This window comes from Vidua chalybeata, chromosome 5, assembly GCF_026979565.1.
Source record: "Vidua chalybeata isolate OUT-0048 chromosome 5, bVidCha1 merged haplotype, whole genome shotgun sequence".
Classification (NCBI taxonomy): domain Eukaryota; kingdom Metazoa; phylum Chordata; class Aves; order Passeriformes; family Viduidae; genus Vidua; species Vidua chalybeata.
Window position 1 is genome coordinate 4939347 of NC_071534.1, and position 27058 is coordinate 4966404.

The 27058-nt window shown below is 45.8% G+C and overlaps 1 protein-coding gene across 3 annotated transcripts in view; it reads left to right on the forward strand.

The window, feature by feature from the left end:
- SLC6A12 (solute carrier family 6 member 12) overlaps nt 1-26807 on the forward strand; it is a 38707-nt gene extending 11900 nt beyond the window's left edge. For all 3 annotated transcript variants that reach the window (XM_053942203.1, XM_053942202.1, XM_053942204.1), the window contains exons 4-15: nt 1121-1261; nt 2658-2745; nt 4334-4466; nt 7340-7474; nt 8948-9051; nt 10543-10667; nt 10885-10997; nt 11729-11866; nt 13153-13255; nt 19488-19588; nt 20659-20829; nt 23440-26807. In XM_053942203.1, coding sequence (XP_053798178.1) covers nt 1121-1261; nt 2658-2745; nt 4334-4466; nt 7340-7474; nt 8948-9051; nt 10543-10667; nt 10885-10997; nt 11729-11866; nt 13153-13255; nt 19488-19588; nt 20659-20829; nt 23440-23586 — 1499 coding nt within the window. In that variant the 3' untranslated portion in view covers nt 23587-26807. The remainder of the gene's footprint in view (nt 1-1120; nt 1262-2657; nt 2746-4333; nt 4467-7339; nt 7475-8947; nt 9052-10542; nt 10668-10884; nt 10998-11728; nt 11867-13152; nt 13256-19487; nt 19589-20658; nt 20830-23439) is intronic.
- The last annotated feature ends 251 nt before the right edge of the window (nt 26808-27058 follow it).

Sequence of the window (27058 nt, forward strand, 5' to 3'; positions counted from 1 at the left end):
TGGGGGCTGTGCTGGTCCACCTGAACCACGGTCTCTGCTTTGAGGAGCTCAGAACCTGGGAGAGAGGAGAAGCAGGATGGCCAGCTTGAAGGAGGAGGATAGAATTATCAATGTACAAACACCTGTGTGTAGTGCAGGACAAAGAGTGAGAGGAGAAAAGATTGAGGAAAACTGGTTTATCGTGCTTTCCCTGCCCACTCCCGTGCCCAGGGCTGCTGTGGCAGCATTTGCAGGCTGGCATCCTTCAAACTGGGGGAATCAGACTGTGTGCACTGGGTCTGACAGTCCAGAGATGGGATGGGGATGAGGTTAAGCCACAGGGATAAGAACCAGGACTTTTGGGGCCCTGGGAAATGTTGTTTAATGGGATTAATATATTCGTGAATATAATTTCCTCAGTGCTTCTGTCCAGAGAACTTATTAACCATGCTTTACAGATGGAGAAACCTGTGCTCAGGCAGAGTGGAGCCTGGTTAGTTTGCTGGAGCATGGGTATGCAGTGCTATTTGAAATTCCTTGGGGAGCCTGGGACCTCCTGTGCTGGAGACCCCTGTGCTCTGGCACAGACCTGAAGCTGGACAGCAGGGGCATCTCAAGGGACACTGACAACCAGTTTTAAATAAATGAATTGGGCTTTCTGGTCTGATTGGTGTTCTGAGGTCTCAGTGAGCAATGGGCGTAAGCAAGACCCAAGACCAAAGCTGAGCATGGTGTATATCAGCTGTAAAAATGTTTTTTGCCTGACTCTTTCCAGAAGTAAGAGACTCAGCTGCATTTCTTTTCTTCAAAGGCTAGAGCTGTATTTTTCTGAAGAGGAGGCACTATGATGTTGTGGCATGGTAGCTGTCAGAAATGTTTTTTTCAAACCATCATAAGGTTTTCTAGCTGTTTCACCACAGACCTGTCTAGAGTTACCAAAAATGTTTCCTGTCTGCGTGCACAGTAACAAAATCCTTCCTCTTTCTCTTAGGCAGATCTTGCACTATTCTCTGGAGAGCCATGTTGTTGGTGTTGCATCCTTCTTACCACAGCATGACCGGTATCTTTGTTTGGGGTTAAGCCTCGTGTGTTGGGAGTTGGTTGCCAGTGCCATCCTCACCTCCTTTGCTTTTCTTCACAGGAATTGGATATGCTTCCCAAGTCATTGTGGGATATCTGAATATCTACTACATCATCATCTTGTCCTGGGCCCTCTTCTACCTGTTCAGCTCCTTCACTTCAGTGCTACCATGGGCCAGCTGCAATAACCCCTGGAACTCAGGTACACCTTCCCTTGGTCAGCTTCTAGCTTCTTTCCAATTCCCAGAAGTTGAGTTTTGTTGAAAATATTTGGTTTTGTTTGGATAAGAAGCTCTCATGAGCTGGCATGTGATGTCACAAAAAAATAAGCATTTTCTGGCAAGCAGGCGAGGTGGATGATAGAGTTTGCAAGCCAATCTAGAGCCCTCCTCATGTGGCAAGACCTTTTTATTAGCTGTGGTGCAACAGTGTATCTTAGAGTTCCCTTACTCTACCCCATTCCAGCAGAGTTAGGGGGGCAGTTGCTGCCACTGCCGGTGCCTGAACAGTTTCCTCTGTGCACTCAGCTTTTGGGTAAATCAGGCCAAGCCTGCATTGTAGGATTTTGGCAGTTCAGGTCTCCCAGTGAAGGAACCAGTAACACAAAACTCTAAGGACACTGTTTTCCTGGTTAATCACATCCATACAGCCTCCATAGCATGACATTCACCAGGGTTCTCACTGCTTTGTGCTCATAGTTCAATTAACTCTGCCCTGCAGAGAAGACCTGGCTTTGACTTTATGCAAGGCACTTGTACTGAGCTTGGGAAGATGGGGTAGATGTGAGGTAATCCTCGTGAATGTCCTTGTCAGGACTATTTTAACATGTTGAACAGGTTTTGCTTGGCAGCAGCTTGGTTCCCTCCCTCTTTCTCTTGTGTCAGATGATTAATTTCTGCAATTAGTTAAATTTCTCTACCTTGTGGGCCTTTTACTCACAGCTCCCTCTGCCCTTTCATCCCAGCAGAAGTAACCAGCCTTTTAAAGAGCTGATCCAATTCCTTCAGCTGCCCCGGAATGGATTTGTTTGCAAGGAAAGCCACATATGTTCTCTTAACAGAGAGAAGCTTCCCAGCAACAGCTGGGTTTCCTTGATTTTCCAGTGGATTGTCTTTTGCTGGCAAAATGCAAGATGAGGTGCATTGGATGTGTGGAAACTCCTCTGGTTTTAGTTATTTCGTGCATTGTAACAGGGTTGGGAATGGCAAAGGAGAACACAAAGGCTTCTGTGGTGTGTGCATATGTGGATAGGGAATGGTGCATGATGTGGAAAGAGAATAAGATTTTGTATCCTGACTACTCATAGTCGCTATCCCTTGAGAATCTATATTTTGCAGTCATTTGTTTTCAATTTGGCAGAGAATTGTTTTCTCCTTCCCCTCTTCCCTTCCTGAAGCCCCTCTGGCGACTGCTGGATTGGGATTCATACCTGGAGAGAGCCAGAGTTTAATGAGATGTTTAATGAGATGCTCTATAGCACAAGATAAAGGACCTGTGTGCTGCCAGAGTGAGGGTTAGGGTCCAGAGGGGAAGGAACATCCCTCTTAGAGGAGCCCTAAATAATTTCTCACCTCATCAGCTTCCTTTTCTTTTGGTAGATCTCTGTGTGGACATTCTGAATAGATCCAGCCTGGACAACAGGACCTTGCCTGCGAACGCCACGTCCTCAATGATTGAGTTTTGGGAGTATGTGATTGCTTTCCCTCTGTTCAGGCTCCCTCTCATCCAAAGGTTGCAGCTGCAGGAGTCCCTGGGTGGGGGGCTGCATGTCTGTAGGAGCAAGTGAGGTGCCACATGTCAGATCCAACACGGGGAGCACAATGAGCTGCCAAGGAGATGGACACAGAGCCCAGGGTGTGAGGACTGGGCACACCCCAAAGGCAGCTCACGGTGTGCCTGCCCAGGGGCGCTCATGTGCACCTTGAGGGTGTGTTTCCCTTTCTGGCACTGGGGTACCTGCGTGAGTGTGGCCACCGAGAAAGACACCAAAAGCAGGTGAGGGCTTGCTGCAAGCAGGAGTAAATGTGCTGGGTGTTGCAGGTTGGCAGGCAAGCATGAGAGGCCATGGCAGATGGAAGAGTCCTCCACAGTGAAACACAAAGGGGAAAAACTGCCTTTTACCTTCTTTTGACCCAGTCCTGCTTGCTGTCTAAGGGAAGTGATCCATCAGGCTGCTCAGGTTCATCCCTGGAGAGCAGGGATCCAAGATGCATGCATGAGATGCCAGAGAATAATTTGAGGAAGCTGGAGAATTTTGAGGAATTTGGGGCTGGAGGCACTAAAATACAGTCTGAGTGAGGGGTCTTACAGCAGGCCAGACAATGTCCCAGATAGGGTCATTAGTGCAGCCTGGAGAGGTTGAAATGACTGCTGGTGCCACCCTACCACTCTACATGCTATAGAGGAAAGTCTTAAAAAAGAAGAGGGGTGTCAAGGACTCACCTTCAGCAGTTGGGTTTGGTTTTTTTCCCTGTTTCTGTCTCTTAAGGTACATTTGAAAGGGTTGACTGTCCTTTGTCTGTTGCAGCCACCACGGGGCACATAGAAGATGATATGTGCCCATGGCTGCAAAAAGAGTCTGCACAGTGGTGGCCCCCTTCTCCTGCCCTGCTCCTTGCACATACTGTTTAGTGAGAGCTGAGGCTCCTCTGAAACAGTTGTTTGGGTTTTCTGTAGAGAGGGCAAGGGGACACTGAGGGAAGTGATTTTGAGCAGAATGTGCAGAGGAGTTGTAAGTTTGGGCTTAGGCTTCTGGGAATTGCAGGAGTTGCAGTGCTGAGCTCTTGTGTGGCCTACCTTCTTGATGGTGAATTTCCAAGGAAGGAGGCTGAGGGAAGGGCATGGGAATCTTAAAGATAATTTATGCTTGCATATAGGGTGCCTGTAGCATATTGGGAGGAAGAATGGTGGCCATGGGCTGATGGTGGCTTTGGTGGCCTGCTTTGGATTGAGTTTGTCTCTGCTGTGGAGCTGCCAGGCTCAGGGAGCAATGGGGAGCAGGTATTGATTTTGTGTAGTGTGGGTCTGACAGGCATGGCACCGTGAGTTTGGAGAGTGGGAGGGTTTGGGTCAGCCACAGGACATGGTGGAGCAGAGATGAGTAGGGAGGGGAGCCTTAAGCAGAGCTGGGACGATTTGCACGGCTGGGAGCCCTGGGCAGATGTGTTGTAGATAGGCTGTTAAGTCTTTGGATGGAGTAATATGGGAAAGGTCTGTATGGGTGAGTGGGGTCTGGAGTGTTAATGCTTCTCTCCCTGTCCCTGGACACTGGCAGGAAGCGAGTCCTGGGGCTCACGGATGGTATTCACAAACTGGGCACTGTGCGCTGGGAGCTGGCTCTGTGTCTCCTGCTGGCATGGATCGTCTGCTACTTCTGCATCTGGAAAGGGGTCAAGTCCACAGGCAAAGTAGGAATGGAGATTATCCTCCCAGTCCATAAGCCTCCTTGTATCCATCTTATATTTCTTCCTCAATCTCTTTTCCTTCTTCATGAAGTAAAGGCAGAAGACACAGCACCAAAGTGAAACTTAAAACCTGTTGAGGCCATACTGATGTACACCAGTTGTATTTGAAACCTAAGAGGAAAAATAAATTAGTAGGTCCATCAGGGAGGGGAAAACGGGGAAAGAATTGGGAACTGAGGGGAGTTTTGAGGCACATTTTCACTTGCAAATACCCACAGTGGCTGATGGATTCTCCCCAGGTGCCCTTGGGAATCATCCACTCACCAATGTGTTGTCCTGCTGTGGCTTGAGGGTGTTTTCAACAAGATCCTCTGCAGTGGCAGACTTCCCATCCCTGGCAATTATTAAACACTTGAGCAAAACAGACAAGCTACTGCCTGTAACCAGCTCGGAGAATAGATAATGAATCTCTCCTGCTTCTTTATCCTGCAAAACACTTGGGGTAGGAGAAGTGTCCTTGTTCTCTCTTTGGTGCTCTTTCTAAATCTGCAGGTTTTGGGTTAGTTCTTCACTTTCTGCATTTTGCTAATGAGGCTGGAACCAATGCTTCCTCCTGATGTTTATCCCATAGAGCAGATAGACTGGTTTTCCTTTTGGAGTGAATGAGTGTTTGATGCCTTGGACTGGGTATTAGGGACACTGCCATGGCCTTGATCTGCTCAGGACCTCATTCTTTCCTGGAGCTGCCATGAGATGGGTGGATCATTAACAATGATTGATGATTAATGATTAGTCTTGTGGGTGTCCAGGGAATGTCCCAATAGCAAAGGGAGGGAACCAATTTCTGCAAGAGATTTCTTCCTTCAAATCACTGTCTACTCTTCACGAGTGTTCCCTTTCATACTTGACACCCGTGTTTCAGTGTTAAATCCTATCTCCTAACTTAAAACTTCACTAGACACCCATTGCAACAGAATGAGATAACAGCTTGCTCCCCTGACTAGATTTTTCCCAGGTTTTGCTGATGACTGGTTCTTGCTGGTGCAGACTTGTTGTCCACCATTTCTGAAGGAAGGAGATCCAGACTCCACCTTTATGGGAAAGAGGAGATGGATGATAAATGATGGCATTTTAAATCTTGAATTTCTGATGCCCCCTAATTTGAATACCACTGTGCCATCTTCACAAGAAATTTGGTCTGAAAGGCTGTGTGATCTGCATGGAAGAATAATTAAGTCACCCAAGGTTCTTTTTAGCTCTCAGCCTTCTCCACTGAGTTTCTCCTTTGCATGGTTCTCCTTATGCACGCTGCTTCCCCAGTGTGCATAACTTACCTGCACAAGGACAAAGCTAAAGTATTTCAGTCAGGCTGGTTTAGCTGACCTGGTTTGGCAAAACCAGACCAGAAAGTGAGAGAAAACAGTGACTACATATAGTAAATGGAATGGTCTTCATGAGATTACAGAAGATTTTTCCATCACATTTTTTAGAGAACAGGACTATTGGATATTTACCAGACAGGTGTTATGGACATGGTGCAACAATAAGAGAGGAGTTTTCTGTTCTCAAATATACTACAGGTCAAACAGGCCAGTTGTCTTCTCTGCAGGCTGTAATTTTGAGTTTTACAGGGGCACTGTAAAAAAATTCAACTGCTTCCCTCTTTTTCTTTGCTGACAATATACTAAGACAAACATTAGGAAAGACCCAAAGAATTCTGAGTAGGTGCATAACTTTGTACAACAACTCCAGATTAAACAGGAGGTTGTGTTTGCCTAAAAGGCTGCTCTAATCACATAACCCTGTTGGATCCTTAGGTTTCTGCTTCTGTGATTTAAGGAATCCAAATTTAAAGAAACCATAGTGACCTCGGGACAATAATTTCAAATAACTCCATAAAGACTCATTTTCTTTTAAATGCCTTTTTTTTTTTGCCCTATGTTTCTCTTCCTTATGCATAAATGTTTCTTAAAATTTATTTCTGAAGGTAGATTTTAATACTTGTGCCCAAAGGAGTGTCATTCTCATTCAACCAGGGAACAGCAAAAGTACCATGTACTGTGACTTATTTGACCAATTATCACTAAGCACAAAAAAAAGTCATTTCAGGCCCATCACTATGAATCCATGGAGTAAACAAGCCTCCACATTACTTGGATGAATTTTAGTAATGAATAAATGTTAGGAAGTTGCAACTTGCTCACAAATATTTTGCAACTAGAAGAAAAGAATATGTTATATTAGAGAACTGATTTAGAGATTATTAATTCTACTGTAATATTTATTTATATCACACACAAAAAAGAAGTAAAAATAGGTATTACGAAAATAATGGTCTACATTTTCTTTAAAGGCTTTGAGTCACCCTCATTTTTTACCTGTGAGCTCAGAGGCATTGAAGGGATGAGAGTGACACATGAGCACTTCTGGAAATGAGATGCCTCATAGGTGTCTCAAATTGGACAGCAAAAGTTGGTATTTAATTTAGAAAGCTCTTGCTGTGCATATGACCATTTTAATAACTCATTAAAACTCAGTGATGGGAAGAGATCTGGATTTCTTCTGCAGCTCTTGAAAGATGAAGGGAATGGCTGCACAGCAGGGAAATTACACTGACTGGAAAGAGAAAACAAAGCAGAGCAACCAGTGGCAGAATTTTGGATGAAGAACAAAATGCAGATTAACTAAATCACCAGTGAGATGTAACCTTGATTACTTTCTTTCTCACCCCTCTTCCATGTTAACAGCAGCAGCTACAGCCAACAGCAGAGTCAAGGAGGTTTGCTGGGGTGGGGGCCTGCAGATGAGATGAGGTGAAGTGATGCCTGCCCCCCTCCCTGCTGACCCTCTCTCCTCTTGTTTCCCTGCCCCTGCAGGTCGTTTATTTCACTGCCACCTTCCCATATGTGATGCTCTTCATCCTGCTGGTTCGAGGGGTGATGCTGCCGGGGGCTGCTGAGGGGATCATTTTCTACCTGAAGCCAGACATGTCCAGGCTGGCAGACCCACAGGTGAGGGGTGGTGTCAGGCAAATGCTGGCCACAAGAATATTCTCAGTGCCCTGGCCTTTGGAGTAAGCATCTAGCTGTTATCTATGAAAGGAGGTCAGGCAACCAGGATCCTTAAAACTTCTGAGAGGGGTCTAGTCCCCCTACACAGCACATCCTTTTTGCTTGTGGTCTGCAGCATGTGGGCATATTAGGTCATTTCCACTCATGGGCTCAGCAAAACCAGAAGAGTGTATGAAATATTTAGCATGTAACAGTTTTTTTCTGGCTGTTAAATGCAGATAATTAAGGGAGAGGTTATATCATCCATCACTTTTAATTTTTTTCTGGCCTGGTTAGCACTTTGACTCCATCAGGACCCTCCCAGGACTTGAGGGGTCCCTGAGCTTGCAGAAGAGACCAAAGGCAAGCATGTAACATGGGCTGTGACCAGCTGGGTTCCCTTCACTTGTCCTGGGAGCTGGTCCCTGGGCAGGGGCTGGCCAAAGGGTCAATGGCTGCCACCAGTCACTGGGGCTCATGGAAACCCTCAGTGAGATCCTGCTGCTGAGCTGAGGCAGAAGGTGGAGCTTTAGTTCACGTGGGATGTGTGTCTGTGCCTGAAGGGCTCCTGTGTACATGCCTATCTGTGAGAAATCAGTGTGAACTTAGGCAGCAGTGCCTGGGATGGGATTCTTTGAAGGCTACCAAATTCCAGCTGCCTGGATGTTTGCAGCTAGGGGCTGCTCAGAGGAAAAAGAGAATGACTGGGGAACCTGGAGACCATCAGAAAAGTGGGCTGTTTCCCTGCCTGCCTAAAACTCCCAGCTCAGGGCTTTCCCTGGGACTGTGTGAGTGTAGAGTTGCAGCTCAGCCCACAGTTCAGCTCTCCATGGAGGAGAGGGCTGGAGCAGTGGTGAGAAACCCCACTCAGCTTTTCCCATGGAATGCCAGAGCAAAGGGGAACCTGGGTGTGTGACACCCCACTGGCCTGCAATCTCTCATCTCAGCAATTTTCTGCCCTTCACTGTGTACTGTGGCCTCAGAGAGGTGGAAAACTAGATCTGGGATCAGGGATAGGAGTACACAGATTGTTGATCACACTGTTATTTGGGGTGACTCACCAGTGGCTCTGCAAGGAGATTAATCATCTGGGCCATGTAGGGACCACAGACATCTGTAGTGAGAGCTTCAGAAGGAGCCATGCTATCAGGGATGCCATCTCTACTCTGAATGCAAAGGTGTGGGGTGGAGAAATGGTGTCACCTTAAATGGGGTGTGAGAATATGGTCTCCTCTAGAGCTTTTTTCCTAAAGGGTTTCCAGTTCTATAGCTCAGTTTTTCCAGATAGGTATCCCAGATTCTCCATTCAATGTAGATCCCCTTTCTGTCTCACAGGGTTTGTTCTCCATGACTGGAGGAGTTATTGTTGACAGGGCACAGCCATTTGTTTATTTTGTTGCCACATCTGAAGACCACTGACCTTCTCTGTTCCAGGTCTGGATGGATGCGGGCACTCAAATCCTCTTCTCTTATGCCATCTGCGAGGGGTGCCTGACAGCTCTGGGCAGCTACAACAAATACAACAATAACTGTTACAGGTAGGAAGAGCCTGAACTCATTTCCTTCTGGAAATTTTCTCAAATAGCATAAGCTGCATCAGAGACAGGCTCTGTCCCTGGGGGAGACCTTGGGTCGTGCTGCTGTGACTAACAAGCTGTTCAGAGTGCTGAAGCTGCAGAGGACTCAGCACAGGGATTGAGAATGGCTGAGGGAAGAGAGGAGTCCAGAAAATGGCTTTAATAGTGCTCTCCTGCACGAGTCAGTGTGCAAATGAGAGACTGGAGGAGGGGGAGGAATGAAAATGGAGAGTGTCTCCAGCCACTGTGTAGACAGCATACTCTATTTTGGCAGAGTGTGTGGGCAGGGGTGACATGGCCAGCTCTGCCACCATTTGCTAGGCAGAGGAGGTGGTACAAAAGATGATGGGGGCCTCCTGTCTCCAGTGCTTTATTATCATCAGAGTAATGTACTGCCAGTGGCCTTTTGCCACTTGACAGCAAGAGCTGTCAAGGAGATTAATCAAATCAGTCTGGCCTCCTCCTTGCCCTTGGTTTACAGGGCAAGGTTTTATCCATGGCCTGACATGGAGCTCAGCAGAGCCATCACAGGACCATTTTTGACACCCTCTGCAGAGCCCTGAGAAGTGGGGACTTTGCTATGCTTTCACATATTGCTCCAGCACAGACTGTAAACTGGAATTGTGCTTGGGAGACAACAATCACCTTTTTTATTCTCTGATAGGTGCTGCCACGGCTGTTGGTTGGGCAGTTAATACTTTCTCCTGTCTCTCCCAAAATATTTCAGTCACCAATGAAGTGGTGTGCTGACACCTTCCTCTAATTTCTAAGATGCCTTGTGCTGGCAGCTTACCTCTGGGTGTCCCAAATGTGTCCCACAGTGCCTGCCCCATAGCAGCTGATGCTATGGGTCAGCTCTGGCAGCTGCCTAGGCAGGATCCAGGGGTGTGGAGCTTCCAGCCAAGCCAGCTCTGAGTGGTGCCCAATTTTCACAAGGACCAAGAGCACAGAAGTTTCAGGACAAGTAGCATAGCACATCCCAGCTTCCATCTGAGCATAGCTAATAAAGACAGTGTAGACACTGCCCTTGTCATTGAAGATTTTTATTGTCCTATTAACCTTGTTTTACTAGACCTGCTGAACCTGTATGTCTTCATGCTTTCAGATACTCTTCTTTCTTGACTATGTTTCCTTTTGCAACCTCTTTCCTCTTCTAATTTTCTCTTTTCCTCATTTTCTCTGTTGTTTTTCCTATTGTCTGGACCCTTTGTCATTTTTTTTATTGTTATGTGCTGTGTGGCTGTGCCCCGTTCCCCCACTGTGCCATGTGTAGTCCTGTAACTCTTGAACTCTTGGCTCTGCTCTGAGCATCTTAGTTCTGAAGGGTTCAAGAACAACCTTACTGTTTCTTGGTAGTGCTGTCCAGCTAGGGAAGCTGAGCACAGACATGATCCTAAGTGGATCCATTCTGCAGCAGGAAACCCCCATTTCTCTCTGGTCTCCTTCCTGCAGGGACTGCATCATGCTCTGCTCCCTGAACAGTGCCACCAGCTTTGTTGCTGGCTTTGCCATTTTCTCTGTGCTGGGCTTCATGGCTCGAGAGCAGGGCGTACCTATTTCAGAAGTGGCCGAATCAGGTAAGTTTTTCTGGGAGACTTCAGAGCCAAGGGAGAACAAACAGCCTGAAGGGGAGGTTCCAAGGTGAAACCCAGGATGTTCTCTACATCCTCTATTATTATGAGTGTCTGCAGAGAAGTCTGCAGGACAGTACTTCTCAACACAGCTTTCAGCCGTGGGTGGTCAAGGAGCTGTGGCAATAGGAGCACACATGGTCATCCTGTGGTCTGTTGGCAGGTCCTGGCCTGGCTTTCATAGCATATCCAACAGCAGTAACAATGATGCCTGTGTCTCAGCTCTGGTCCTGCCTCTTCTTCCTCATGCTGATCTTCTTGGGACTGGACAGCCAGGTACAACAAACCCCCCTCCTCATCTAACATGCCTGTCCCCACCCTGAGCATTCCCCACGGTCATTGGAAAGGATAAGGTGGGTCTGTGCTTTGCTGGTACCTTAAAGAAGTTCTCTACATTGTATGCAGCACTTTCACATTGTGGGAACTCAGAACCAGGGCCAATGGCAGGCAGCTTCTTTTTCCCATGGAAAATGTGGGCTGGCATCTCTGCTGGCATCTTCTCCCTGTGTGTATGTGAGGATGCCCCAGCTACATCCCTTCAAAACTGTGCACCCTGCAGAGTGAGGCAGAGCACAGAGCAGGACAATCTGGGATGGGGAATTGGGCTGTTTTATCCCAGCTGCATCCCACCAGAGCACTCCCTGTGTCCTCTTCTCACTGATGAACCCGTGTCTTACATCCTATATCCCTGTTATACCAGGAGCAAACCCTGCAGAGTGCAGTGTGAAACTGTGCTGCTGGCACGAGGGGAGCAGAGGGTGCCCTGCGTGGCTACCAGGCGGGTGTTTTGCTCAGGCTCTGCTCTGTTATACCCCAGCCTTTGTGCCTGGATAATCAGGCCTTTTTCCTCTGTTTCTGCTGGCCTTTGGTGGAAGCAAGACAGATTAAAAGAAAAAAAAATGAAAAAATAAGGATTTGGGTGGTGGGAGGACAAAAAGAACAGTAAGGGGAAGTGCGTGCTTGGGGAAGGAGAGATGCTGATTTCTCTGACCTGTTTTCTTCTGCAGTTTGTCTGTGTGGAAAGCATGGTGACAGCTATTATTGACATGTTCCCAGGAGTGTTTCGGAAGAAGGGGCGTCGGGAGCTGCTGATTCTCGTCATTGCAGTCATAAGCTACTTGCTGGGCTTATTGCTAGTCACTGAGGTGAGCAAGGAGTACAGGAGCAAGGAGCAAGGGTTGTACAGCTGAGCACCAAACCCCCTGCTACACAGTTCTGGAGGCCTGGGCAGAGACAGCAAGTTTGTCTTCAATGCTGTTAATTGTCTCTCATTTCTAATCCATTAGCTGGTGTCTCTCACAGCCAGTGCTGCTTTGACCCTGTGTGACACTGGTGCTCTCACTGTGTCACTGGGCCTTCCAGAGATGCTGGTCCCACAGCCCAGAGAGGTTGCCTGACACACGGCTTTGTCCAAATACCAGACCTGGGAACTAAAACAAGCTGAGCTGTTTGAAAACAAGCTCTTCTGAGGGCAATGCTCATTTGCTGGCTGCTTTCCACACAAAGCAGAGCAGCAGGAGAGGAGTCTGGAGTAATGGCTGTGCCATAACCCTGCTGGAGCCCGTGGGAAGCCTGTGATCCCGGGACCAGCTGGAGCAGAACTGTGCTGGTGTGATCCATGCGCACGGTGTTTGCACTGCTCTGCAGCTAACAGCTGCACCTCTTCCTGCATGGTGCAGTGCTGTGCTGTGCTCTGTGTGTACCACAAGCTTGGGTGGGGGGTCTTAGCACTCCTGTGCTGCCTCCATGAGCTCTGAAGTGACAGCTAATTCCTGTTAAACCCCTGAGGCACAGATGAATGATCCTCCAGCAGGATCCTGGCTAAGGACCTGCTGAAGGCAACACCTACCTGTCAATTTGAGTGTCTAGAGCATTATTTGAAAGGATCTGCTTGACGTGGAGAGGCTTTGTCGTGGAGAAATCACATGAAAATCATCCACAGGCCTGTGGCAACTCTGCAGGGCTCAGCTCAAAGTCAGAAGCAGCAGGAAAGCCACATGCCTCTGCCATTGCAGAGCTTGGAACTTGTGCAGTATGTAAGGCTGGATGAGGATAAAACAAGGTATCTTCAATGTCCTTGCTCAAGATCACAATTTTTTGGGTGCAAAGTTCTGCACTGCTACATGGTATTTCAAAAATTATTCTGGGAACTCCCTAACTGTTTTAAAACAACCAAACAAACCAGCTTCTGCTCATATGCACATAGAAGCCAGCCTAGCCCAGCAGTGTCATAAAATGGCCATGAAAAACTCTCCTGCCACCAGGCTTGACTGTGTTTTTGGAACAGAGTGGGGGCAGCCCCAAGAGAAGGCTCTTCTCCCACCTGCTCTAGGTTCAGTATTTCTGCTGCTATTCTTTTGCTTGCCCCACTCATTTTTCCCTGGCATGGAACAGTCTTGCAACGGCTCTGTTTTCTCTACCTCTTCAACAGGGTGGCATGTACATCTTCCAGCTCTTTGACTACTATGCTGCCAGTGGCACATGCCTGCTCTTCCTGGCTATTTTTGAAGTCATCTGCATAGGATGGGTGTATGGTAAGTGGAGGACAAAATCCTGTCTTGTTCTTTATCAAGGCAAGAATGGGGGGTTGAGAAGTGAGAGTCGATAGAAAAGATCCTCAGGAGGCAAAGAAGTGCTGTAATTATGTTCTTTCTTGTCTAGTTTTCACTGTGTTTCCTTGCAACATTTCTTAATTGCTCCACATTTAGTCTAGGAATGTTTGTTCCTTCTCTGTAGGTGCCTCATATTGAACTACCTTGCTGTTTTTCCCATCTGCCCTTTGAATTAGAAAATCAGCTATTGAGGAGTGACTGTTGTTCTTTCGTGTCTGTCCCTGTCTGCTTACACTGTGCATTAAGTTTAGTCCTGCCAGTTAATTTAACACAAAATTCTGGGATGCAAACTTGCTATGTGTTACTTCTGTGGTGATTCCTGCTTCTGATTTACCCAGGCTGTGATGGCACTCAGAAAATAAATAGGAGGAACTGCTTTGGCTCTCAGTGAAGTCTGTAACTAAACTACTCAGGAGCAGGATAAAACTGAATTTCATGAAGTATCAGGAGGAAACCAACTGCGTGTTAGTCTGTGCAGTAAGAAAAGTCTCCTCTGATATCCTATGGGAGATCTCTTCCTGACCACAAAGGCTTTGGTTCTTCTCCCCAAAGCTTGTGTCAAGGCTGATGGTTTTTGGGCAAAGTGTCTTGTGTGTGATGCAGAGCAGCTGTTCCCTCTCTTTGCTTCATGGAACTACGTGAGCCTCATACCTGTAAGGATTGTGCACAGCTGTAGTAGATGACAGCTTAGACCAGACTTCAACATCCCACACTCACATATCTGCTGGTCCCAACTACTTCAAGCAGCATTGCCATCATAGCCTCAGAGAAAGATTGCAAACATAGCATCATGTTGGGTCTCAATGGTCAGGAGTGGATGCTCATGAAGGAATACAATAGAAGAAAAATTAGGAGTGGTACTTTCTGTGAATGTTCTTCCAGGTTTTCACAACTTATAATAGAACCATAGAATGGATTGGTTTGGAAGAAACCTTTAAAGGTCATCTAGTCCACCCTCTTGGCCACTTTCCACTTGACAAGGTTGCTCAAAGCCCTGTCCAAACTGGCCTTGAACATTTGCAATGGTAGTGTATTCACAGCCTGTCTGGGCAACCGGTTCCACTGTCTCAGGAACTTCAAAGTCAAAAATTTCTGCCTTGTATCCAGTCTAAACCCCTCTTTCAATTTACAACTGCTAGTCCTTGTCAGGTCACTACAAGCCCCCTTTATATATTGAAAGGCTGCAACAAGGTCTTCTTGAAGCTTCCTTTTTTCCTGGCTGGACAGCCCAAACTCTCTCAGTCTGTCTTCATGGGACAGGTGCTTCAGTCCTCTCTTAGTTTTTATGGTCCTTCTCTGGACCCACAGCTACATGTCTTTCTTCTTCTGGGGTTCCTAGAGCCAGATGCAATACTCACCTTGTTGCCCAGGAATTTCCAGTGCCAGAAGTGAAATCTATTTATTTCTCTGCTGTTATTTTTTTCCAGTTGACTTGGCTAACCATTTGTCATCCACAAAATACTCAGCAAGGAGTTCCATGGCTTTCTCAGGTGTTGTGTGAGGAGTCAGTCTCTTTTCCTTGTTCTGATTTTACTACCTGCCAATTCCATTTGGGGCCACTTTTGCCTTATATGCAGTCAGTCCCTGTGTGCTCCTTTTGGTGCTTATGGTTTTATAGAGGTTGCATTGGCTGTAGTGCAGTTGCTGATGAAGGGCTTACTAGTTTCTCCAAATGCTTTATGTATAGCAGGAGCCAATTGCTAGTTTGGATAAACTCCTCTCTTACTGAAAGCATAACCAGTCCAGCTGCTTGGTCTTGGGCTCCAGAGAATGCAAGAGAAGCAGATCTGTAAAAGAGATTTATTTCAGAAAGATGTCCTTCAAGGGAAGCTCACAGCTTGCAGTAACAGACCCTGTCCACATTTTAATTTTGAGTCACCTTCTGCCCAGTCCTTTTGGGATTTAAAGGGATGTGGAGATTCCCATCCATCTGTGACAGGATGGGGATCACCATTCTAGGTTAATTCATTAAACTGAATTATGCTTTGATGTTTAATGCCATTTTTACAGTCACACAGGCCTTTTCTGATGACCCATGGAGAGGAGAAATGTCAGGCCATGAGTAACAGGAGAGGTGATGCTGCCCCAGCAGCCTCAAAGGGAGATGGAGTAATTGGGGACAGAGAAAGGGCCCTTTTCCTCACCGTCATGGTTTCATTTGTGCCACTCCATACAGTATGATTTTACCCTCTTGATGTTCTGCTTTGCATCCATTGGGATGATTCTGGTCCAAAATATAGTCAGAGGGCCAAGGTGAGGCATTACATTGGGGGAAAAAAGTGACTAGTCCTGATTAAAGGGTTTTTTTCCCCAGCCTTGGAATTGGCAGAGCTGAGCCTCTTGCTTACACTGTGAAGAATTACAACATTTCTGCTAACACAAATATGCGTTCTGAGTTTCCCCTCTCCCAGCACACACGCCAACCACCCACCACTTGGCAGCTTCACCCTGCTGCCAGGCAGCTGCTCTCCCAGAGACCTGAGGATTTCCTCCATACTGCTCCCTGCCTGTGGAAGGATTGCACGGCATTGGACTTGCAGATCGTGTTCCCTCTAGAGGAGATTCTAGAGGGATTCTGGTGTCCTCCTTCCTCGTCTCTGCTCTCCTTCCACTTTGGGACAGGCAGCCCTTCTATAAGCAGGCATGGGGTTTGAATACTGAGAGTCACAATATGGTGCCACTGAAATGTGCTGCAGAGGAGATTTTCCAGGCAGTCACAGCATGCACATTATGATTAGCTGCTCCAGGAGAAAGCAAGGGTCTCCATCACTACAGGAGAGCCAGAGCTGAAATCATTAGGACTCTTTACACAGCTAAAGCAAACTGATGCCAGAGGGTACCTGTGGGTGGCCCTGGGGTAAACCTGTGTTGTGCAGTGATAAATCTTTCTCTGGTTCTGTTGCTCACATGCAGTGTGACTACCAGCATGGTGTAGCAGCCTCCTCCTGCCTGGATCCTGCCTGTTGGGCTTGCTCTGTCCCTGTGTGCTGAATGCTCTCAGATGCACCGGCTATGAGCAGCCTTACATGCTTCTTTACGGGCCATAAAGGGCCTGCTCTGTGTGCCTGGTACCCAGAGGATGTGCAGTTGTGGAGCCAGGATGTGCAGCTGTGGTGCCACCACACCTCCATTGCTGGCTCTTTGCACAGGCTTGGTGCAGATGTTGATGCTGCAGGTTTGAGACAGAGAGGGAGCAGCTACAAGCTTGGTACTGTGGCATGGAGCCACGGTCATCACCTATTGCAATGTTGTGGATGAAATTTGATATAGATGAATGCAAATAAATGTAACTTGGGAGAAAAGATGGGGAGATTTTTTTTTAGTAGATTCCAAACTAGCAGAACTGTGAAACTCACTGTTTTTTGAATATGGTAAAAGTAAAATTAAATCTTTGCCCCTTTTAATTTGGGTCTCATTTGCTGTTTTTATAAACTGCATAAAATGAGAAAAGATCCATAAGGATGAGAGATAAGGATGTAAGTAAATCTCTAGTTCGGTTTGTGTGAAATCTATTCCTGTGAATTTACATGGCTAAATGATTTGTAAGAGGAGCACACAACCACTTTGAAGGTATACAGGATTGATCAGCACAAGGGAAGTGGTACCAGCATTCATGGTTAACCATCCAATGACTGCATCCCATTCTTTCTTGTCTTGTAATATTGGAGGTAAAAGCAAACATCTTTGTTCACTCCAACAAAAATCTCTTTGGGGACTTTTTAATGGTTTTCTCTACAGTAGCTTTATCTAATTATTCTGATGTGCTGGGAAAGAAGGGCACATTGCTCCAGTATGTGTCCTCCAGCTTCTAGTTTGCTCAAAAAGTCAGTGTTGAGTAGTTGAACTGATGACTTCTTAAGCTTGATTACTTTTTTATCTGCCTGTGAAATGTAGAATATGTAAAACCTCCTGTTCATATATTCTCTGAGGATGTTCATGTCAGTCCCCACTGTATATCATCACATCACCCACTGACTGCCACAGTGGCTATGGAAATTTAGGACCTGGCGGTTGTTCTACGGAGAAGAGGGACAAAGATAGGTGGAGGCACATCGTAATTAACAACACAAGTTGTGGGGTTTTTCTTCTTGTTGGAGGATGGATGGATGGATGTATGTGTGTGTGTGTGTTCTTCTTTTTGTTTGGCATTTTTGTATTGCTTTAATTGATATGTCTCTTTGACTAGATCCTAGATCCAAATTGGCAGAGAAACTTTATCTGCCATGAAGTTGTATTATGAATTAATTTGTCATATATCTGACATGAAAGTGTGTTTCTGTGGAAGATACTGTGCTGTGCTCATACTCTAAACTGCAATTCACATGATCTATAGCTCTCTTTTCTTTTTTTCACCCTCTGGAAGATTTTGGCTTTTTGGCAAAATTGATTTTATATGCCAACTCCTTTCATCCCTTATATATTTTCAGAAATGCTATCTGAATCCTCATGATAGTTACAGCTTGGAAGTTCTCTGGTATAGGCTGGGCTCCCACACAATATATATGCATGTCCCTTGATAAAACACAGTTTGTTGTCTTTGCTTGAGGCTACTTGTTAACTTGCCAACTCAACATCAAGAGGTGTTCAAAACACTATTATGCTCCCCCTCCCCCCTCCCTGCAAATACTTCAAAAAGCTGGGTTTAAAAGAGATTTTCTGTAAGCATTAGTCATGGGATATAGAAAATAATGCAAAGAATTAAAAAAAAGAGCATACATAATGTACTTTTGTAGAACTACTATATTTAAGGGAAACATAATATGAGAATTTAATTCTGAGACATAAAAACCACAAATGAAAATAAAACTCACCAAACTCCAAGCACTCGGAAGTGTTGCCAGTTCTCTAGGCACATATTTTGCCTAGTCCAGCATTCTGGTGTTGAGATATAAAGAAGTAAATTCTTACCACATTTGCAGCTGGGAACTGTAGCCTGACCATGAGCTCACAGATGGATGAACATCCCCAAAAGCAGAATCCTTTAAGCACCATGACAGAGTTTTAATAAAGCAAATACAGTATTATTTCATCCCAGAGGTGCTTAACTGGTAACCCTTTTTCTGAACAGTCTAGCTCACTTTTTTTTTGTCTAATATTGTTGTCTTATTTTACCTGAGGCAGTCTGGTATATCTGGTCAGTTTTGGTTAAAAAGATGCTAGGGCACCTTATAAATGACTTTTTGATTTTTCTTCATTTTACCTTTCTTTCTGGCCAATATTAGGCTCCTGATACTTGAAGACATCCCAGATTTTATTGCAAGGTCTGCTGAAATCCATCTGCATTTTGTTGTCTCCTCTATGCCATTGCATAAGCTTGCTCTTTGTACTTTGGGTTGGGAAGAGTCAGTGGTTAGAGTCTGGCCGGTGGCAGGACTTCCAGGTGCTTTTCTGAAGTATATCCCATTCCAGGGCACCATGAGATTTAGGTGGTTCCCACACACTGTGAACAAAACAATCCAGTAAGTGAAACTAATGAGAAGAGAAGGAAGAGCTCAGACCCCACCAGATAGTTCTCACTGGACAGTACAGCAGCACTTGCAGATGGAAGGTTTGGTTTTCAGAAGAGTTTTAATTGCCAGATTTTATGAGTTTATGTCAATAATAAAATATTCTGTGGAAGACAGGCTCTTGAGATGACAGGGGTCCTGCCCAACTCAGTGGTGATTCTTGACATGACTTCCCTGGTATACCAGCATGTTTATTTACAAAGAGAAGGTTTTGTTAGGTGTTCCCCACTCTCTTTGCTCCTTTTGGCACTCTGGCCTCACACAATCCCATATGCTTAACCTGCAAGAGCTTTCCCTTGCTGCTTTGTAAACCAGGCACCTCTTTTCCCTGTGCAGTCCTTACCAGTGCATGGCTGCATCTTCTCACTTACAGCTGCTGCTGTCTGAGGGACTATGCTTTTCTTCAGTGTCAATATTTCTGACACTTATGAGTGAAATTAAGCCCCTCCATCTCTATTTAGCCACAGATGGGCCTTTTCAATACCAGAAAACCCCATTCCCTGCTGCTCTATTATTAAGATAGCCATGTTTTCACCAGAAATAAACACCAAGGATAAAGAAAGTTTGGAATCTGATGTGAATAATGGTTGAAAAAAACAAAACCCATCTGACTTATGACTTTGTCTCTGTGCTGGTTGGTGGCCAAGGTGCCAACCGTTTCTATGACAACATTGAGGACATGATTGGTTTCCGGCCGTGGCCCTTGATCAAGATATGCTGGCTGGTGTTCACCCCGGGTCTGTGCTTGGTAAGTGCAATTATGACATCATGACATATCACTCTGGGTCCCCAAATTCTCAGTAGAAAAGGCTGATTTATCTCCAAGGTGCTGCTGTAAATTTTTCAAACTGTATGGAGAAGCAGAAGCTTGACTGTAGCTGAGGTAGCTATTTATTTCTTTTGTAAAGCCTTATGTTTTGCCTGGAAAATTAATTGAGCCTGAAAATCCAGTTGTTTATTGTGAAGGCAAAAGGAAATGTGCCCTAAAAGCCTGGGGAGGTTTGGTCAAATTACCTATGAATAGAAGATGAGTGAAAATTATCCTGTTCTGAAATACTGGCTTCAGTCTGTGTTCCTGGGACTGCCCATGGTTCAGAAGTAACTTTCTATAGCCACTTGCTTTCTGTGTTATTAAATCTCTTCCAAAACCTCTGTGACTGGGTTTAAATAAAATGCACCCAAATTCAGGCAAGTTCTTGCCTGTTTTGAATTTATGTCCAGTCTTGTTCCACTGACTTTTACATGCTTTCTCAGCCAAATTCTGTTTTTGTATCTGATGTTGAGAGTTGTTTTCTTTGACCTCAGTGGGAACACAGATGACATCTATAGCTACAACTTACAAAAGATTCCTAGTCCTTTGTCCCCAGGCTTCAGCAGAACTTGAAGATCTGGGAAATTTTCAAACCAGCCCAAATTGTCTGAGAGCTTTGTAGCTAGAGAGCCCCAGGAGGCTAAATCTTTGCCTGTGTGGCTCCTCTGGAGTGTTTCTGCCAGGCAGAACAATTCTTGTCTTTGATATGAATAAATTGCTGTCTCAATGTTGCTGGGCCCTCAAAGCTGCTGCCAACTTTGCTTATGACTCTTCAGAAGCCTGAAGGCTTTACACCGCCGAGATGCCTGGCCCTGGCTCTCAGAACTCTTTGTGCAGCCAGCACGCACCAGGCGCTGCTCGCTGCAGCCAGCAAGGTCCCTGCTGGCTCATGCAAGACAGAGCACCCATTGCCACCCTTGCAGAGCAGCCAGTCCTTGCAGGGTGGCCAGGCTGCTGGCCTTGGCTGCCCCTTGGCTTTCCTTATGTTTGTGTTTTGTGCTCTCCAGGGTGTCTTCCTGTTTTCCCTGATCAAGTACACACCCTTGAAATACAACAATTCCTACGAGTACCCATCCTGGGGCTATGTGCTAGGCTGGCTGATGGCACTCTCCTCCATGGTCTGTATTCCTCTCTATGCCATCTTCATCCTCCTGAAAACCAAAGGATCTCTGAAACAGGTACTGGGATTGTGGTCACTGTGTGTGTTGCTCCCCGAGCTGGTTCAGGATGGGCCCCAGGGAGGAGGTACATGGCACATTTCTCCTCTGAGAAGGCAAGGGCTGGCGAGAGTCACCCTTCCCCAGTATGCTCTGTAGCACCTGTTGGCAATTTGGAGAGCTTGGAGGGTTTCAGCACAGCTCTCAGGCTGATCATCAAATGTCCTGTCTTCCATGTGGTGTTGGACCATCATGCTCAATGCAATATATAGACATATATATATAGCATATATTCAGTAGATACCAATGCAAACCAAGTGCAAAACCAAGACCTGTTTTGCCTTTACTTCTTGTCCCTTGTAGTCCTGGGTCAGGATCATGTTCTTTTCAAAAAAGAAATAGTTATTAAAGAGGACCTGCTCACAGAGCTGTAAAGGCTTACCCTGTGCCATGCCTGAGCCTGTCCTCTTTCACTGTAGACATCTTTGTCCTTGTCCTAGGAAGAACTCTATCTAGGGAGATGGAGTCATGGAGATGACACCTCTCCTGACCATAAAGAAAGATCTGAGTGATGTACAGTACATTTAAATTTCTACATTTAAGTTTCTCTGCAGGTCCTTCCCCATCCCCACTGCAGCTGGTTGGAGGGTGGGGTGGGCAGAGGGAGCAAGTGAACAGGAGCATCCCTGTGGCTGCAGTGTAGGTGTGACAGCCACATTGTGGGCTCATGGAGAGAAGGATCCTGCATTGCCAACACATCCAGCAATGAGCTGGGTACAGGAAATCCTTATTTGTTCCATTGTCGCAGGGAAGGTGAATCCGTGGCTGACATGTCTGACTCCCCACAGCTCAGAAGCTTTTGATATCTGAATGAGGGCTTGGAGCTGCCAGAGAAGTAATTGCCCACATGTCCTACCTGTTAAACAAGCAGTATCTTTACTGGGGGTAAAGTGCTTCAAGCCCTTGGACTGCAATGCTGCTGGGAACAGTGTTAATGCTCACTGTAGAGCACACCTGAGGAGTGGCCCATTTCAGATCAAGGGGTTTTCTGTTTGCCCTGGTTTACATGATAGTAATTGAAATTTCCAGGGACTCCTCAGCTATCTTAGTATGAAGAAATTTCCAAGGATGCGGTTTAGGTGTAGGGGAAGGAATTGGCTGCTAAACCTGGGTTAATTCAGGGCAGAATCAAAGCCAGACATGAGATACCTTCTAGGGTAGTTGCACCTGTTTTTAAAACAAAATTTCTCAAAATATACCTGTTCTCTTTTTCCAGTCAGAATTGTAGTGGATTAATTTCCTGACACAAATTTCCAGGAACAGTCGTTGCATATTGCAAACCATTCACTGAAAACAAGTTTGTAATTGGTATTTATGATCAGTCACCACTACAAACTGATAGCTCTCATTACACTTGACTGACCAAGAAAGAAAAATGTTATTTCTTAATGTCCCTGATTAAGACAGCTCAAGCTCCAAAGACTAAAAACTTACAATGAAGTACCCACAGAGCAGCTGCAGACCAAGGTCAATTTTGGAAATCATGGGACAAATAGTTTTGAATAAATGAACAAAATCTGTGATTCTGGCAGGCACTTCACAAGGAGTGGGAGCACTAAAATTAATCCAATGAGTCATAGATGAATTGCCTGTTCTGCTTGTGATGCACTCTTCATGGGAGTGAGCATGCACTGTCCTGAGCAGCTTGTGATGGAAAAAGTTAGTAACAGTGAAAGTCAGGTTTCAGCTGGGAAATGATAGGCTGTCCCATGGAGCTGGCAGGTAGCTGCAGGACATCAGCTGCAGGATGGAAAGGGAGACGAAACCAGGAGCTCAGGGAAGTCATATGGCACCAGAGAGACTTAAAAATTGGGATGAAAAAGACCAGAAATTCACTGCAGAGTCCCTGTGAGCCAGCACTTTTTGCTGAAGAGCTCAAAGGTATTTTTAAGAATAAACTCCTCTAAGCTGTCCCAACACTGCATACATGTGTGTGGGAAAGCCTGTAGCACCCTGCATTGCACAGGACAGAGGGAGCTAAGGGCAGGCAGCTGCCTCACAACCCCTGCCTTCACCGTCACAGTCTGGATGACTGGAAGAGGGGAGCTGAGGATGGCTTGGGGCAGAAACCAGTCTGCAGAGGGACTGCTTTACCTGGGAAATGCCACTGAGGTAGGTATTGCCTACCACCCTGTTCTGGATCATGGCAGGATATGCCCAGCATCTAATGATCAGCCCATTTGAAAGTCTTCACAGCTCCCACGAAAATCAATTGAAAGCTACTTGGTATAGGAAAATCAAAGGTTTTATGGTGTTTTTTCCATTGCCACAGAAAATGTCTGTGGTGCTAATTGCTGGCATCCTCCCTCACAGTAGCAGGTCTGTGAGAAGTGCTGTACATCAGATTATCAGTCCACAGCCCAGATTTGAGCACAGAGACAGAATACTTGTCACTGAGAGCAGCTGAAGTGAACCTGCTCTCCTCCTCTGTTTCACGGCCGTTCGGCAGGAGAGGAAGAGGGAGCTGGGACGTGTGCTGTCTAGGTGCCTTTGCCCGCAGCAATGGTTGTGGATCACTATTGGCTGTCAGTTTGCTCATCAGCTTAATTAACAGCAGCTTCCTCTCTGCAGCGACTGGTGCAGCTGATTTCCCCAGCGGAGGATCTACCGCAGCCAAAGAAGAAGCACGTGGCGGGGCCGTCCGATCTGAGGCGTGAGGGATGGTCTCCTCCAGTCCAGGAGCTGCTCAGCATCACAGAAAGAGAAACCCACTTCTAAGGCACCTGGGATGTTTCCTCCAGAACCCAGACTGATTTGCTCTCTCCTTCCCAAAGTGGTTTCTTTTCCCTTCTCTCCTTCATGTCTGTGATGGAAGCATCTGGGACAATTCCTCTCCTTCCAGCCGGATGGTTGCACCCACTGGCAACAGCATTTCTTTTACACCCTGGGGACAACTCTTCCTGCCAGCAGCTGTGGAGACTGCAGCATGCTTTTGTCAGAAGTGCCCTTCATTACTGACTCTGGTTGGGAAGAGAAAAAGAACATTGTAGCAAAAAACAGAAAAAAAGGAAAAAAAAAGGGGGAAAAAAAAGGTGCATTCTTGTAGGGAGGAGGAAAAGAAACCACAGTGGTGAGGGTGGTGAGAGAGAGCAGAGATTAAAGGTGTGAAGGAGCCAAGTGAAGGATGCAAAAGCAGGAAACGATGGGGTGCTATCACGGGAAATAAGTAAATTGGTTCAGAAGAACATAAGAAGCTGGAGAATGACAAAGGAAAGTGCATTACTAGGACACCTCTGTACAAGGGAGAGAGAGCCAGGAATGTCTCATAGCCAATGACAAAAGGAGGTGCACTGTCAGTAGTTACAGCTTCAGCTGTCACTGGAAGGGAAAGGAGTGACAGGGTGCTCGATGCAATCGTACTTGTTGATGATGGATCTCAAGGCAGTCTCAGTCTGGAAAAGGGGGTGAGGAATGACTATCTAAGGGAACTTGCTCTTGGTCAAAACTACACGGCCCAGTGAAAATGCATCCAAGAGTGAAACCGATGAATATTTGACAATTCTTTCACAGAATTCATGGAGTGCAGGAAAAGTCCCAGAGCAGTTGGTAAGAAAAAGAAAAAGAGCTGCAGCACAGCTGGGAAAATGAGACCCTGAGGACTGCACGCCCACAAATTTAACTGCACTGCTGGGGCATTTTGTAGAGGAATTATAGAAGGAGTTGATGGGCCTGATCCTGTGCTTCAGAGTAGCTTTGGGAAGAGGGTGGGAGAATGATTGCATTTCCTTGGCTGTGCTGCGGGTGACTGCTCAGGGGATAAGGAAGACATAATCAGGTGCAATAATCATCAGCTCAGGCAAGATAAAGCAAAATTAATAGGTAATACGGGCTCATTGGAAGCAGATTGTGTCGAATTAAAGGTTGGTTGTTGGCAGGGTAGTCAAAAATGTGAGACAATGGGTGGGAGGAAATGTGCTCTGCCGCCAGGTTTGGTGCAGTGCCAGATGACTCTGTCCTGTGGAGGCTGGGGCTGTAAAGATCCCTGCCAAATCCTGCTTCAATGCCTATCAAAAATTCACAGTTAAATCCACCAGAAAAGCCAGTGGCAGGATGCACCTGGGAGCTTTGCTGTGGTCAAGGGTACATGCACTGGTGCATGGCTGTGCTGCAATATTGTTGCACCCAACCACGCCAGAGAATGGCCATCAAAATGAATCACAGATGTCACAGGCTCCTTTCCCTTGTTTCTTGTTCCAAGTAATTGCTTTTCCCTGTGCTGTATGGAGATAAACGGCCGGCACCAAAAGTAAGCGCAGAAATCGGGCCTCATCTGTGCGGCTCGGTGCCTATTCCAATTGCTATGGGAACCTTATCTGCTGCAGTTTTCTGTGAGTTTAGCTGGAGAATTAGAATAGGGCAATCTTTTCCCCATTTAATTTCCTTTCCTTTAAAAACTAAAAACTACAAACTGCTGGTGAAATGAACACTGAAAGTCAACTATCAGAATTTGTACCTCTCTGGCACATTATCATTTAAGATATTTTACTGTGGAAGATGGAAAAGGCTGGCAAGCCTCATTCACATTCCCTGCAAAGGACTGCAGCACCACATAAGACATATTGAATTTTTATTTTTTTAAAGAGCTGAATGTCATGCTGCAAATAGCTGTGGGAAGAGCTTAGCACCCATAGGCTTGAAGTCAGGCCTCATGGTAAGCAGTTCAGTGATTTGTCCTCTCCCTCCCACCAATGTTACTCATAATTTGATGGGGAAAACAGCTCCCCCCAGTCTTGATTCCTGTACAATCCTTGGTAGGACATTAAGCCCCTTTGCTCCTGCTGCCATGCCTTTAAGATGTGAGGTAATGTTGTGCTGTCAGAGAAGTCATGGAGATCTGTTCACTTTTTCTGAGGCAGTTGAGCAACACTGCAAAAATCCTAGATAGAAGCAAGTAACTCTTCAGTTTGGAACACAAATGTGGTGCTGTGTAATTGACTGCATGAACTTATTCCTCTTGCTTATATATAATCTGACAATATCATCCCACCTCTGCCAGGAAGCAACTTACTTTAATAAAGCTAGAGGAGATATTAGTATGCCCATTGAAAGCAATCATAAAATTCCCAGGATCAGGAAATGAATCCAGTTTATTTGGAAATGGATGGAATTGACAAAGTCAAGTCCAGAAATTTTAAGTTAAAGCTCAGTGACCCAGTGTCATTTAATCATCTTTCCTTTAAAAACTGAAACACCCACATACACCCAGCTGGGGGAACAAGGGGAAATGCCATCAGTGGCTGTGTTTTGCTGTGCAACCCCCAGCACAATTAGAAACTGAGTAGTGGTTTGTTAAATTTATACAAATGTCTCAGGCATTGCTGCATGCATGTGACAGATCTGACAGGTCTCCATCAACCCCTGGAACTGGGCACCTCTGGAGAACTCTGAATCTGATGGGAAACTGCTCGTGTCCTGCACACCACCAGAAATACACTACTGAAGGATTGGTATGGAGAGGAGGGAGATTTTTTTTTTTTCCCTGTAATTGTTGATAACGTGCCAAGACATAATGCATTTGAAACTGAAGTCCAAGAGAAGGTACGAGGTTTTCATACTGTGCTGCTCCTCCCAGCTGGAAATAAAACACTCTATACAGAAGAAAGGACGTACACTTGTAAACACCTAACTACCACTTCTGGATTTCCAGTTTGTTTGTTGTTCTGGTTTTGTTTTTTGGGGTTTTTTTGGTTTTTTTTCTTCATAAAAAGACCCTTTTCCTCTCTACAGAAGGAAAAGACAGGAACAGAGTTTGTTAAAAAAGAAATCAAGCCAAAAGGTCTTGTATTATCCTTCTCCATCCTGTTATTCCTGTTGCACTCCACTTCAGCCTTCCCTTCATACTTCCTTTGACCGTGACAAATGGCAAAAAAAGAAGGAAATGGTCATTGAAAACTTGTACTGGACAAAATTTGAAGAAAGAAAGATAAAACTACCAAATATTCCCAGGATATCTTCAACTTTTGTGACTCCAACCCTCAACATAGTTTTTGGGGGGTAAGAAGAATTGCAGTGGGAATTCTTCTTGGCTCTCAAACGTTCTTCTCTCCCAGGTGATCATGGTAGCACTCAGGGAAAGGACTATGACCTGCTGTAGCTTCCAATGAGCAGGAGGTGCAGCCATGCCCTCCCTCCAGCCCTCATCTTAGCTTTTGGGCTGGAGAGAAACCATGCCCACTATAGCCCTAGTGCA